This window comes from Pantherophis guttatus, chromosome 7, assembly GCF_059756535.1.
Source record: "Pantherophis guttatus breed Tessera chromosome 7, ASM5975653v1, whole genome shotgun sequence".
In the NCBI taxonomy this organism is placed as follows: Eukaryota; Metazoa; Chordata; class Lepidosauria; order Squamata; family Colubridae; genus Pantherophis; species Pantherophis guttatus.
The window spans coordinates 3247574-3262407 of NC_142069.1; the positions used below are offsets into that span (position 1 = coordinate 3247574).

The 14834-nt window shown below is 47.3% G+C and overlaps 1 protein-coding gene across 1 annotated transcript in view; it reads left to right on the forward strand.

The window, feature by feature from the left end:
* LOC117658817 (F-box DNA helicase 1) overlaps nucleotides 1-14834 on the forward strand; it is a 30976-nt gene that overhangs the window by 9269 nt on the left and 6873 nt on the right. Inside the window, exons 7-15 of the mRNA XM_060687052.2 lie at nucleotides 1135-1223; nucleotides 2552-2720; nucleotides 4624-4846; nucleotides 5735-5822; nucleotides 7715-7801; nucleotides 10457-10593; nucleotides 12761-12860; nucleotides 12945-13069; nucleotides 13919-13979. Of these exons, the coding sequence (XP_060543035.2) occupies nucleotides 1135-1223; nucleotides 2552-2720; nucleotides 4624-4846; nucleotides 5735-5822; nucleotides 7715-7801; nucleotides 10457-10593; nucleotides 12761-12860; nucleotides 12945-13069; nucleotides 13919-13979 (1079 nt within the window). The remainder of the gene's footprint in view (nucleotides 1-1134; nucleotides 1224-2551; nucleotides 2721-4623; nucleotides 4847-5734; nucleotides 5823-7714; nucleotides 7802-10456; nucleotides 10594-12760; nucleotides 12861-12944; nucleotides 13070-13918; nucleotides 13980-14834) is intronic.

Below are 14834 nucleotides of genomic sequence, written 5' to 3' on the forward strand. Positions count from 1 at the left end.
GATGGGCTATAAGGAAAAAAACTGTTTAAATTCTTGCCGCGGGGCTTCAAAGGGCCGCCCTACAGCTGATCAGTGTTAAAAGAAAACAAATGAGTAGACCGGTGCCTGCAAAAATAAATGGGTAGACCGGTGCCTGCAAAAATAAATGGGTAGACCAGTGACTGCAAAAATAAATGGGTAGACCGGTGCCTGCAAAAATAAATGGGTAGACCAGTGACTGCAAAAATAAATGGGTAGACCGGTGCCTGCAAAAATAAAAGGGTAGACCGGTGCCTGCAAAAATACATGAGTAGACCAGTGCCTGCAAAAATACATGAGTAGACGGATGCCTGCAAAAATAAATGGGTAGACCGGTGCCTGCAAAAATACATGAGTAGACCGGTGCCTGCAAAAATAAAAGGGTAGACCGGTGCCTGCAAAAATACATGAGCAGACCAGTGCCTGCAAAAATAAATGGGTAGACCGGTGCCTGCAAAAATACATGAGTAAACCGGTGCCTGCAAAAATATATGAGTAGACCGGTACAGTTCTGCAAGCAGTTAAAAGCCTGGTAGACCAGTACCTCTGCTAAATCCTAATGAATTGTCACATGACTATCAAGCCATGCCCACAAAATAAGCCACGCCCACAGAACCGGTAGTAAATAATTTTAGAACCCAACCCTGGTGTCCATACATGCGCACGGCCTTCCACGCATGTGCTTTTTCTCATGCGGCTTGCAGGCATGCGCACGGCTTGAAAACGTGCCTAAATAGGTCAGCATAGCGCCTGGGCAGGTGGGCAGCCCACCTGCAGGTTGCTACTATACCGATTCGGGCGAACTGGTCTGAACCGGCCCGAACCGGCTGAATACCATCTCTGGTCATGTGATCAAAATGCAGACATTTGACAACGGAGTTCATATTTATGACCATTGCAGTGTCCCGGGGTCATGTGATCCCCTTTTGAGACCTTCTGAGAAGGAAAGTCAATGGGGAAGCCAGATTCACTTAACGACCCGGGTGAATTAACTGAACAACTGCTGTGATTCACTTAACAACTGTGCACAGAACAGCAGCCCGGCAGTGCCTGTTAACAACTGATTTTACACAACGTTTACAACCATGTGTAACTACTACTTCTGTTCGCCAACAGGCCTGTTTTACAACCTACTAGTGAACAACAACAGATCTTAAACCATGCCCTTGCACCTGGAGAGGTGGTAAAAATTGTGGCTTTCGCAGGTAAGTTAGCCCGAGCCCTGAAGATTCTTGATTCCCTCTTGTAGGTTGGGCGCGATCTAACAAAATGAAATTCAATGGCGAAAAAAATAAGGTTCTACATTTAGGCTAGAAAAATAAAATGCACAGGTACCGTATATGTGGTATTTTGCTCAATAGTAGTAACTGTGAGAGGGATCTTGGAGTCCTAGTGGACAACCGTTTAAATAGGAGCCAGCCGTGTGCAGCAGCTGCCAAAAAAGCCAACACAGTTCTAGGCTGCATCAACAGAGGGATAGAATCAAGATCACCTGAAGTGTTAATACCACTTTACAAGCCTTGGTAAGGCCACACTCGGAATCCTGCATCCAGGTGTCTTTTATTTTTTTGGTCTTTTAATGACCCCGTAATCCCTTACATCAGGGCAGAGTTCTCGTCTGGACTATTGTACGCTCTCTACATGGGGCTCCCTTTGGGGTGTACCCGGAGGCTCCAACTGGTGCAAAATGCGGCCGCGCGTGGGATTATGGGAGCGACGGGGCGCTCCCACGTGACACCTCTCCTGCGCGAGCTGCATTGGCTTCCGGTGGACTTCCGGGTGCGCTTCAAGGTGTTGGTGACCACCTTTAAAGCGCTCCGTGGCTTAGGGCCGGGGTACTTACAGGACCGCCTTCTGCCACCAATAGCCTCCCACCGGCCAGTACGCTCGCACAGAGTGGGCCTCCTCAGGGTGCCGTCCGCCAGACAGTGTCGGTTGGCGACCCCCAGGGGGAGAGCCTTCTCCGTGGTGGCACCTACCCTCTGGAACGATCTACCCCCAGAGATACGAGTGATCTCAGACCTCCGGACTTTTCGTCGGGCCCTAAAAACTTACTTTTTTCAGTTAGCCGGGCTGGCCTGATTCCATGTTAGTTTTAAAGTTTGATACTGATTTTTAATTGAAATGTTTAAATGATGGGCCAAATTTCATTTAATTATTTTTAAAATGATTTTAACTTTTGTGTACAAATGTTTTTATTTTGGCTGATCACCGCCCTGAGTCCGAAAGGAGAAGGGCGGTATACAAATCTAATAAAGATAAAGAAAGTTGGGGCAACTGAATGGAGTTGAGTGTTTCCTGGCCGGATTCCCTTCCTGTCACCAATGCTGAGTTCGCAGCACACAATTACTCATTGTGCTCCAAAGAGAGAGAAATATATGCCGCTACCTAGGATCGAACTCGCAGCCTCCCGATTGTGAGCTTCACCTCTAGGCCACTGCACCACTCATGCAGGATTCCAGGTGTGGTCTTACTAAAAAAAAAAACCCAAACAAACCCAGAAGGACTGAAATGTTTTTAATTTTTCACACAGGCACTGGAAAAACATCCACTCTGATCCAGTACGCCACGAGGTGGTCCGAGCTGAACTTCTTGTACTTGGCGTTCAACAAGACCATCGCACAACAGGCGTCGCAGGTTTTCCCTGCCAACGTCACCTGTAAAACCATCCACTCCTTAGCGTTTGCAGAAGTCGGCAGGCAGTAAGTGACCGGGTCTTCTTTACAGGGAGTTAGTCCTCGATTTATGACCACAATTGAGCCCAACATTTTGGCTGTTGAGTGAGACAATTGTTGAGTTTTCTCCAGTGGTGAAATCCAAAATTTTTTTACTACCGGTTCTGTGGGCATGGCTTGGTGGGCATGGTGTGGCTTAATGGGTGTGGCAGGGGAAGGATACTGCAAAATCTCCATTCCCACCCCATTCCAGGGGAAGGATACTGCAAAATCCCCATTCCCTCCCCACTCCAGGAGGATACTGCAAAATCCCCATTCCCTCCCCACTCCTGGGGGAAGGATATTGCAAAATCCCCATTCCCTCCCCACTCCTGGGGGAATGATATTGCAACATCTCCATTCCCACCTCACTCTGGGGCCAGCCAGAAGGTGGTATTTGCCGGTTCTCCGAACTGCTCAAAATTTCCGCTACAGGTTCTCCAGAACCTGTCAGCACCTGCTGGATTTCACCCCTGGTTTTGTCCCATTTTACGACCTTGTCGGCCACATTAAGGGAATCAGTGGGGCAGTCCAATCTCCTCTTGAAAGCCTCCAGTGATGAAGCTCCCCAACTTCTGAAGGCAACTTCTGTTCCATTGGTTGATTGGTCTCACTGTGAGAAAATTTCTCCTTATTTCCAGGTTGAATCTCTCCTTGATCAGTTTCCATCCATTGTTCCTTGTCTGGCCTTCAGGTGCTTTGGAAAATAGCTCGACCCCCTTCCTCCTCTCTATGGCAGCCCCTCAAATATTGGAAGATGCTCTCCTGTCTCCCCTGGTCCTTCTCTTCTCTAGACTAGCCAGGCCCAGTTCCTTCAACCGTTCATCGTATGTTTTAGCCTCCCGTCCCTTAATCCTCTTGGTTAATCTTCTCTGCACTCTTTCCAGACTCTCGACATCTTTTTTAGATCTCTTGCGGGCACGCAGGGACTCATGACTTATGACGCATTTGAGCCCTCCTTCAGGCTCAGCCTGGATGTGTCCTACAAGCTCGTTGTCAGCAATCCGCACCCAAATAAGCAGAGATTTAACATCAGGATTAATTCCACCTTCCGGTCTAGTGGCCTAAAGGTGGAGCTCTGGCCTGTTGTGGCTCCGACCCCTGAGCCCATCTTATCGGAGGAAGAAGGCTCCGAACATGAAGGAGAGGAGCCGGCCAGGCCTCCCTCTCCAGGCCCCTCCTCTCTGGCAATGCCTCAGGTGTCTGCCGAGGGAGAGGAGATTGACCAGGAGCCAGGTGTCTCCGAGGACAGCGATGAGGGAGATAAGTCGTTCCTGGATCCACGCCAACGAAGGCGAGATAAACGTTTGCAGCAGATGAGGAGGCATGCCAGGGATTAAGCTGAGTCACTGGACCACACCCCACAGGCTATATAAGAGAGTGTGGTGGCCATGTAGACTCTGTGACGGACAAAGCTAACTTCTGGCTAGTCACTTTGTACAACGCCTAAATCTGCTGAAGGTTTCATGTTTGAGCTGGACTGTTTTGAAAACTGTGTGTATCCGTTGGTGTTATCTGGTGAAGGAACACTCCCTCTTCTTGTAGTAAAGCGCTTGGCAGACGGTTATCGTATTGCTGCCAAGTTCCTGATAACGAACCTTACGTGTGCCGAGTACTTCTTTAACCCCCGGCTGGCTGTTTGTGTGTGTGTGGGGACGGGGACAGAACATGGCCTCCCAATCAGAAGGCTGTGAATTCAATCCTAGAGAGGGGCACAATGAAAATATAGATATAGATGAATAAAACTCCGTATTAGCAACAAGAAGGGCATCCGGCCAGTAAATACTCAGCTCCGTTCAGTCGCTCACACTCCACCCCGATACAAGGGATTATGAGCTCGTTAAAAGAAGATGATGATTAATTCCACCTTCCCTCTTTCATTCTGCTGCAGTTACGGACGGAAGCTTAACCTGGGCTCGCTGACCTCCTACCTGGTCAGCTTTGTCCTCTCCAATCGCCAGGGCCAGTCTCCGTTCATCAGAGCCAAGACGGTCGTTCAGACCCTCGCTGCCTTTTTCGCTTCGGCGGATGTGGCCATCACCGTGGAACACACGCCGATTTGGTGCAAGAACAACCGTGGACAAAAAGTTCTTGTGGAGGAACACGAAAAACACGTGAGTGTTTGGTTCTCGGGACCAGGGACAGTTAATCCTCGACTTACGAGCATTCGTTTAGCGACCATTCGAAAGTTATTAACGGCCCTGAAAAAAAGGACGGGATCATTTTTTTTCACGCTTATGATCGTTTGCAGCATCCCCGTTGGTCACGCGATTCCAAATTCAGACCCTTCACATCTAAGCATGTCCAGGACGTCCTCGAATTACCACAGCTCACTTAGTGACGCTTCAAAGTTACAATGGCACAGCAAAAAAGCGAGTTACGGCCAGTTTTTCACACTGACAAACCGTTGCAGCATCCCCAGAGTCATTTGATCAAAACCAGCAACTGACTCGTATTTATGACAGTTCCTGAGGTCACGGGAGATCCTCCTTTTGCGACCTTCTGGCAAGGAAAATTGGGAAGCTAGATTCACTTAACAACCTTGTTCCTTACTTAACTTCTGCAGTGATTTGCTTAACAGCAAGAAAGGTTGCAACATGGGGCAAACTTCACTTAAGAACTGTCTCGCTTAACAACAGAAATGTTGTTCTCTAGTGTGGTCGTAAGTCAGGGACTATATTTATGACGGTTGCAGTACCCTGGTGTCTTTTGCGACCTTCTGACCAGCAAAGTCCATGGGGACAGCCAGATTCACTTAACAACCATGTGACTCACTTAACAACAGCAGCGATTCACTTAACGACTGTGCCGAGAATGGTCGTAAAATGGGGCAAAACTCACTTAACAACTGTGTTGCTTAGCCATTGTGGTCGTAAGTCGAGGACTAGCTGTAGATCCAGACCTTCCTTCTCCTTTCAAGATCTCTGGGCAGCCTAGATGAGAAAACTCTGGATCTGAATCTTTTCACCAGCAAGATCCTCTTACCAGCTTTTGCTTTCTAGATCATTGTCGAAGAAGCGAAACAAATATGGGCCAAGATGAAAGAGCTGGGCCCAACCGAGGAGGTGGCACACAGAATGACGCACGACGGTAAGTGGAATATTTGAGGGAAGGTTGGGGGCATTTAGCTTTGCTGAAGAAACAGGAAGAAAAAAAAATAAGAATAAAGGGGTGATTTTCTTCATGGAGGGAAATTCTAGTCCTACGTTACGTATAAAGCCAGCTGGGTGACTTTGGACCAATCACCAGGAGACGGTGAGTTCTAGTTCCGCCTTAACATGAAAGCTGGCTGGAGGACTTGGGCCAATCACTTGGAGTTAGTGAGTTCTAGTCCTGCCTTAGGCTTGAAAGGCAGCTAGGTGACTTTGGGCCAATCACCTGGAGACAGTGAGTTCTAGTTCCACCTTAACATGAAAGCTGGCTGGAGGATTTTGGGCCAATCACCAAGAGACGGTGAGTTCTAGTCCCGCCTTAAAGCATGAAAGCCAGTTCAGTGACTTTGGGCCAATCAACAGGAGACAGTGAGTTCTAGTTCCACATTAACATGAAAGCTGGCTGGAGGACTTTGGGCCAATCACCAAGAGAAGGTGAGTTCTAGTCCCGCCTTAAAGCATGAAAGCCAGTTCAGTGACTTTGGGCCAATCAACAGGAGACGGTGAGTTCTAGTTCCACATTAACATGAAAGCTGGCTGGAGGACTTTGGGCCAATCACCAAGAGACAGTGAGTTCTAGTCCCGCCTTAAAGCATGAAAGCCAGTTCAGTGACTTTGGGCCAATCAACAGGAGACAGTGAATTCTAGTTCCACCTTAACCTGAAAGGCAGCTAGGTGACTTTGGGCCAATCACCCGGAGACAGTGAGTTCTAGTTCCACGTTAACATGAAAGCTGGCTGGACGACTTAGTGAGTTCTAGTCCTGCCTTAGGCATGAAAGGCAGCTAGGTAACTTTGGGCCAATCACCTGGAGACAGTGAGTTCTAGTTCCACATTAAATGAAAGCTGGTTGGAGGACTTTGGGCCAATCAACAGGAGACGGTGAGTTCTAATCTTGCCTTGGCCACTTTAAGACTTGTTGACTTCAATTCCCAGAATTCCCCAGCCAGCATGTCGGGAGTTGGAAGTCCACACATCCTTTTTTTAATTTTTTTTTTAATTTTTTTTTAAAATGCACAAATAAACATACAATACATCTTTTCAGAACAGAGCATTGATCCGGTCATAAATTTGTTCAACTTTTTGCTCATCTTTAACAAAATTTTATATATTCTATTTTTGCCATAATACTTATCACATATCTCAACTATTACCATCTTATAAAAAGCTAACTCATATTAACTTGATCAAAGCAATTACCCTTCTATTAATCCACTTTAAATCTTGATTCAATTAATACCTCATACTACATTTCACAATTCTTACCCTAAATACTCACTATTAACAATACAGTTCAAACATGTTTATATTTCTAAATCTTATTTCCATTTCTAAAACTTCCTTACATTGTATTATTACTTCATATAATATTCATTAAATCTTTATTTAATTGTTACTTCCTCAGATTTAAATCTTATCTCTAATCTTGAAAATATACCAATTTGAGGTTTAAATAGAGTGCTTAGTTCAAATAACACAACATAATACAATTCACAATTATTTCCCTAAATTCTGTCTATTTAACAATACCATTTATATAAAAACCAGTTACATGAGTTTTATCTAGTAAATCATAATCCTATATCATTTCAATTTTCTTTTCTTTTTGCTTAATTGAATGTATTATTGAAAATATTCAAATTATTACAATTGTTATAGGTAGTCCACACATCTTAAAAGTGGCCAAGGTTGGGGAACGCTGTATTAAAAGAAAATTATAGTGCTTCCTTTTTAAAATAATCGTGAGCTGTGATTCTGCAGGAGCCCAAGAACCCAAAATCATACAATGTTGTTTTATTGTACACTGATTTGAATGTCTTGTGTCTTTTAGGTTACTTGAAACTTTGGCAACTCCAGAAGCCTTCTCTTTCCAACTACGACGCCATCTTGGTGGATGAGGCCCAAGATTGCACCCCCGGTGAGTGAAGGTGTAGATTCTGGGTTCAGTTTTTCAAGTACAGGTAGTCCTCGACTTACGACCGCAACTGAGTCCAAAATTTATGTTTTGCTAAGTGTGAAAATTATTTAAGTGAGTTTTGCCCCATTTTATGACTTTTTCGGCCATGCTTGTTAAGTGAATCATTGCAGTTTGTTAAGTTAGTCACCCAGTTGTTAAGTGAATCTGGTTTCCCCGTTGACCTCGCTTGTCAGAAGGCTGCAAAGAGTGATCACGTGACTCGGGGACACTGACCGTCATAAATGTGAGTCAGTTGTCAAGCATCCGAATGTAAATCATGTGACCTCGGGATGCTGCAACAGTCGTAAGTGTGAAAAACGGTCATAAGTAACTTTTTTCAGTGTGGTTGTAACTTTGAATGGTCACTAAGTAAACTGTTGTAAGTCGAGAACTAGAGGCCTTCTTTAAAGTTACATTTTAACCTTTCCATTGCCCCTTTGTTGTACAGCCGCTGTTTTATGGCTTAAAAAAATTGCTCTAAGCGTTGTTACAAGCCTGGGTTGGTTGTCACTCACCCGGCTTCAAAGAGCTCCGTTTCAATTCACTTTCCTCCTGCACATCTCTCAGCCCGGTTGTCCCAGCTTCGTGGTAGCCACCATGGCTGCCATCCCCCGCTGCCGACTCACAGAGGGTTCCCTCTGACCTCCGAGGAACTTGCTTGTTCCTCTTGGTCGTCCGAGGCACCCCTCTTTCTTCCCTGTCCCTACAGGACGGTTCTGGTCCGAAGACCCATCGGCAGCGGTTCGGCAGCCGGGGTTTTCGCGGCGCTCATCAGAGCCCACTATTTCTCCGACTGTCTCGCCGCGACGCCAAACCGGAAGTCCAACTAGAGGCCTTATCTCCCGCTCATTTCCCTTGACTGTGAGTTGGTCAGATTCTTGTAGAGAGCTTAAACTTGCAATAAATGTTCGACTTACAACAATTCGTTTAGTGATCATTCCACGTTTCACAAGGACTGAAAAAAAAAGTGACTCATGACCGTTTTTCAAACTTACGACCGTTGCAGCATCCCCGTGGTCACACGATCGAAATTCAGACGCTTGGCAACTGACTCATGACAGTCGCCAATATCCCAAGGGGGGGAGGGGTCATGTGATCCCCTTTTGCGTCCTCCTGACAAGCAATGGAGAAGCCAGATTTGCTGAACAACCGTGTGCCTAACTTAATAACTGCAGGGATTCACTTAACAACGGTCTTGCTTAGCAGTGGAAATTTTGTGCTCGGTTGTGGTCGTAAGATGAGGATTGGACCTGTCATGGTTGGGTTGGTCTTTTGGCAGAGAAATAATTCTTAAGACCCCTTTTGCAGAGGAGACAAGTCTAAAGGAAGGGCTCTGGCCGGCTGGGGAATTCTGGGAATTGAAGTCCACATACCTTCAACTTGCCAACATTGAGAAACTGTGATCTAATATTAGGGCAAGGGTGTCAAACTGGATTTCTTCGGCCTGGACGGCCTCCTACAACACCCTGCCAACCAAAACGGGGCACAGGAGGCCCTTGCACCCCCCACTCTTTTTTGGCTGGCAGAGTGCTACAGGAGGCCATCCAGGCCGAAAACAGTGCCCCATTTTGGCTGCCAGAGGAAGAGAAGAAGGAGGAGGAAGAGGAGAAGGAGGAGGAGGAGAAGGAGGAGGAGGAGGAGGAAGAGAAGAAGGAGGAGGAAGAGGAGGAGGAGAAGGAGGAGGAGGAGGAAGAAGAGGAGAAGGAGGAGGAGGAAGAGGAGGAGGAGAAGGAGGAGGAAGAGGAGGAGGAGAAGGAGGAGGAGGAGGAGGAAGAGAAGAAGGAGGAGGAAGAGGAGGAGGAGGAGGAGGAGGAGGAGGAGGAAGAGAAGAAGGAGGAGGAAGAGGAGGAGGAGAAGGAGGAGGAAGAGGAGGAGGAGAAGGAGGAGGAGGAGGAAGAAGAGAAGGAGGAGGAGGAAGAGGAGGAGAAGGAGGAGGAGGAAGAGGAGGAGGAGGAGAAGGAGGAGGAGGAAGAGGAGGAGAAGGAGGAGGAAGGGCCTTGAGTTTAACACCCCTGTATTATGGAAAGCTCTGTAAGATTCATGATTGGTGAGTTTTGGAGTAAGGTAAAGGTTCCCCTCGCACATATGTGCTAGTCGTTCCCGACTCTAGGGGGCAGTGCTCATCTCTGTTTCAAAGCCGAAGAGCCAGCGCTGTCCGAAGACGTCTCCGTGGTCATGTGGCCAGCATGACTCAACGCCAAAGGCGCACGGAACGCTCTTACCTTCCCACCAAAGGTGGTCCCTATTTTTTCTACTTGCATTTTTTACCTGCTTTCGAACTGCTAGGTTGGCAGAAGCTGGGACAAGGAATGGGAGCTCACCCCGTTACGCGGCGCGAGGGATTCGAACCGCTGAACTGCCAACCTTTCGATCGACAAGTTCAGCATCTTAGCCACTGAGCCAGCACGTCCCTTGAGTTTTGGAGTAGAGGGGTGCAATTTCCTCTAGATTTCTTTCCTGCTTTGGAAATTCCAGTTCCGATCATTTATGGTAAAGATTAAAATCCATGGCTCATTAAAGCCACTGTCTCTTTTTGAGGGTCTTGTTCCTGTGAGAACGTTGGTCTCCATTCCACACTGAGCTTCTAAAGATCTCTTCTTTTCCCCCTTTCTCTAGCGGTTATGGACATTGTCCTCTCGCAAACGTGTGGGGTGATCTTGGTAGGAGATCCACACCAACAGATCTACACCTTCCGAGGTGCTGTCAACTCACTTTTGAACGTGCCCCACAGCCGCATCTTCTACCTGACGCAGGTAAGCCGAGGAAGAAGGGCAGGCGAGCTGAGATGTTTGACTGGGAGTTATGAGTCAGCTGTAGATCGAAGAGCCCGGAGGATTCAATTCTTAGTGATTCATGGATCTAAATTGTGATCTTCTCTAGTTCCAATTGAAAGCAATCTCATAATTCCCTTTGGAGAAGATACGCAATTCAATCCAGAAGATTCCTAGAAATTCATGGATCTCATTGTGAGTCCACTCCAGTTCTAGTCCCGCCTTAGGCAAGAAAGCCGGCTAGGTGACTTTGGGCTGATCACCAGGAGACAGTGAGTTCTAGTCCCACTTTAGGCATGAAAGCTGGCTGGATGACTTTGGGCTGATCACCAGGAGGTGGTGAGTTCTAGTTCTGCCTTAGGCAGGAAAGCTGGCTGGGTGACTTTGAGCCGATCACCAGGAGACGGTGAGTTCTAGTCCCACCTTAGGCATGAAAGCCGGCTAGGTGACTTTGGGCTGATCACCAGGAGACGGTGAGTTCTAGTTCTGCCTTAGGCATGAAAGCCGGCTAGGTTTCCGCAATTCCTGGAGGAAACATCTTATCTAGATCCGTTCCAGTCGGGTTTCAGGTCTGGGCACAGCACAGAAACGGCATTGGTCGCGCTGGTTGATGATCTCTGGAGGGCTCGGGACAGGGGTTGTTCCTCTGTTCTGGTCCTGTTAGACCTCTCAGCGGCTTTTGATACCATCGACCATGGTATCATGCTGCACCGGCTGGAAGAGTTGGGGGTGGGAGGCACCGTGTTGCGGTGGTTCTCCTCCTTTCTCTCCGACCGGTCGCAGTTCGTGTTGGCAGGGGGGCAGAGGTCGACCTCGAGGCCTCTTATATGTGGAGTGCCGCAGGGATCGGTCCTCTCGCCCCTTCTGTTCAACATTTATGTGAAGCCGCTGGGTGAGATCATCCGTGGCTTTGGGGTGAGATACCACCAGTACGCTGATGACACCCAGCTGTACATCTCCACCCCAGGCCACCCCAACAATGCCCTTGAAGTGATGTCCCGGTGCCTGGAGGCTGTACGGGTCTGGATGGGGAGGAACAGGCTCAAGCTCAACCCTTCCAAGACTGAGTGGCTGTGGCTCCCGGCATCCCGATATAGTCAGTTGACTCCATCACTGACTATTGGGGGCGAGTCATTGGCCCCCACAGAGAGGGCTCGCAATCTGGGAGTCCTCCTGGATAGGCAGCTGTCCTTGGAGGAACATCTGACGGCTGTAACCAGGGGGACCTTTTGTCAGGTTCGCCTGATTCGCCAGTTGCGGCCCTTTCTTGATCGGGATTCCCTGTGCACAGTCACTCATGCCCTCGTCACCTCTCGCCTTGACTATTGCAACGCTCTCTACATGGGGCTCCCCTTGAGGAGCACCCGGAGGCTCCAGCTGGTCCAGAACGCAGCAGCGCGGGTAGTGACGGGAGCAGCATGGCGCTCCCATGTAACACCGCTCCTGCGCGAGCTGCACTGGCTCCCAGTGGTCTTCCGGGTGCGCTTCAAGGTGTTGGTTATCACCTTTAAAGCGCTCCATGGCATAGGGCCTAGCTATCTTCGAGACCGCCTGCTGCTACCAACGACCTCCCATCGACCCGTGCGCTCCCACAGAGAGGGCCTCCTCAGGGTGCCATCAGCCAAACAATGTAGGCTGGTGACCCCCAGGGGGAGGGCCTTCTCTGTGGGGGCTCCCACCCTCTGGAATCAGCTCCCCCCAGAGATAAGGAGAATCCAAGACCTCAGTGCCTTCCGTCGCGCCCTTAAAACCCATTTATTTAAACAAGCCGGGCTGGCTTAAGATGAAATTTTTAACTGTTTTTAAATGTTTTAAACGTTTTTAATTGGTAAATGAGTTTTAATTGGGCCAAATTTATATATCTTTTAATTGTTTTTAATATTTGTTCTGCATGTTTTTTAATCTGGCTGTACACCGCCCTGAGTCCTCAGGGAGAAGGGCGGTATAGAAATCCAATATAAAATAAAATAAATTAAAATAAAATAAATAAAAGGTGACTTTGAGCCGATCACCAGGAGACGGTGAGTTCTAGTCCCACCTTAGGGATGAGAACCAGCCATAGCTTAGGGGGAAGAAAGCCCAGCAAATGGCACATCTATTACCGGATCCAGTTCTAACCTCATTGAAGGATCCTTTTCTTCTTCCCCAGAGTTTTCGCTTTGGCTCCGAAATAGCTTACGTTGGCGCGACCCTTCTGGATGTTTGCAAGAAAGTCGGGAATAAAACCCTGGTGGGAAACAACCAGGAAAGTGAGTGTTTCCAGCCAGTCGTCCTTTTTATCGCTCCAGTAAGAATTGCTAAATGGGACTGACACGCTGCTCTGTTTTCCACAGGTGACGTCAGTGGGGTCGGCGTGGAGGGGAAGGTGGCTCGCTTATCCCGGAACAACCAAACCGTCTTTGAGGATGCGGTGAACGTTACAGGTGGAAACTCACCTGCTAAGATACACTTGCTGGGGGTGAGTGTGAGAAGGCCCAGGAAAGGTAGAATAGGGATTTCTTCCTCCCTCCTTCCTTTTCTCCCTCTCTTCTTCCCTTCTTCCTTCCGCTCTCCCTCCCATCTGTCCTCCCTCCCTCCCCTTTCGCCTTTTCTTTCCTCCTTTCTCCTTCCTTCCTCCCTCCCTCCTTCCTTCCATTTCACCTTTTTTCCTTCTTTCTCCTTCCTTCTGCCATGCCCCTCCCTTTTTCCTTTTCTTCTTCCCTTTCTCCTTCCCTTCTTCCCTCCCTCTTTCTTTCCAATTCACTTTTTCCTTCCTCCTTTTTCCTCTTCCTTCCTCTCTTCCCCTTCCTCTTTGCTTTCCTCCCTCCCTCCTTCCTTCCATTCCACCTTTTTTCTTTCTTTCTCCTTCCTCCCTCCCTCCCCCTCCCTTCTTTTTTCCCTTCCTTCTTTCCTTCCTCCCTTCCTTCCATTTCACCCTTTTTCCTTCCTCCTTTCTCTTTCCTTCCTCCCTCACTCTTTTTCCTTCCTTCTTTTCTTCCTTCCTTCCTTCCATTTTACCTTTTTTCTTTCTCCTTTCTTCCTCCCTTCCCCTTTTTCCTTCTTGCTTTCTTTCCTCCCTCCCTCCTTCCTTCTCTCCCTCCCCCTCTCCTGACAACCTCTCCCTCTGTGATAACCCTTTCAATACTGAAAGATTGCTATGTTTTGCAGCCTGTTGCAAACATACTGAATTCTGCAGACCCATCTGACTATTTGAAGTACATTAAAGAGCCCCAAAATATAGACAGATAATTACAACTGTGGATTGGACTACAACTCCCATCTCACAGGGCTCTACTTGATATTGTTTTTGTTGTCTCCTTTTAATTAGGGTCTTAAAGCCTTTGGCCTTGAGAAGATTCATGACCTCTGGAAGCTGCTTCATCCTGAACGTGAGTTCTCTCAACCGGCATTTTTGTAGTCGTGCAAATTGTGTAAAGGTAGTCCTCAGCATACGACTGTGATGGAGCCTGGCTACTATGGTCATATGTAGTAAGAGTCTCAAATGGCTCAGTCATTTACAACCCCCTGCAGTGATTCACTTAACAACAGTGACAAGAAGGGTCGTAAAACGGGGCAAAACTCACTTAACAAATGTCTCACTTTGCAACAGCAATATTGGGCTCAATTGGGGTCGTAAGCCGAGGACTACCAGTATAGAAAATCAAGAAGACATTACGGAAGAATTCCTACAACTGCCGGGTGTAAAATATGAGCTCTGTTTATACCAATCAAGGTGGCACTTTCTCTTCTCCATTCTCTGATCCTTTGAGAGCAATGAAATTTCATTTTGATGTATGCCGATTAGGGTACATTCAAAGTGACAGTAAAGTTATTTATTCTATTCTATTCTATTCTATTCTATTCTATTCTATTCTATTCTATTCTATTCTATTCTATTCTATTCTATTCTATTCTATTCTATTCCATTCCATTCCATTCCATTCCATTCCATTCCACTCCATTCCATTCCATTCCATTCCATTTCCATTCTCTTGTTCTGTTCTGTTCTGTTCTGTTCTGTTCTGTTCTATTCTTATTTCTGTTTCTCTTCTCTTCTCTTCTCCCCTTCCACTCCACTCCACTCCATTCCATTCCATTCCATATTTTCTATTCTATTCTATTCTATTCTATTCTATTCTATTCTATTCTATTCTATTCTATTCTATTCTATTCTATTCTATTCTATTCTATTCTATTCCATTCCATTCCATTCCACTCCACTCCACTCCACTCCACTCCACTCC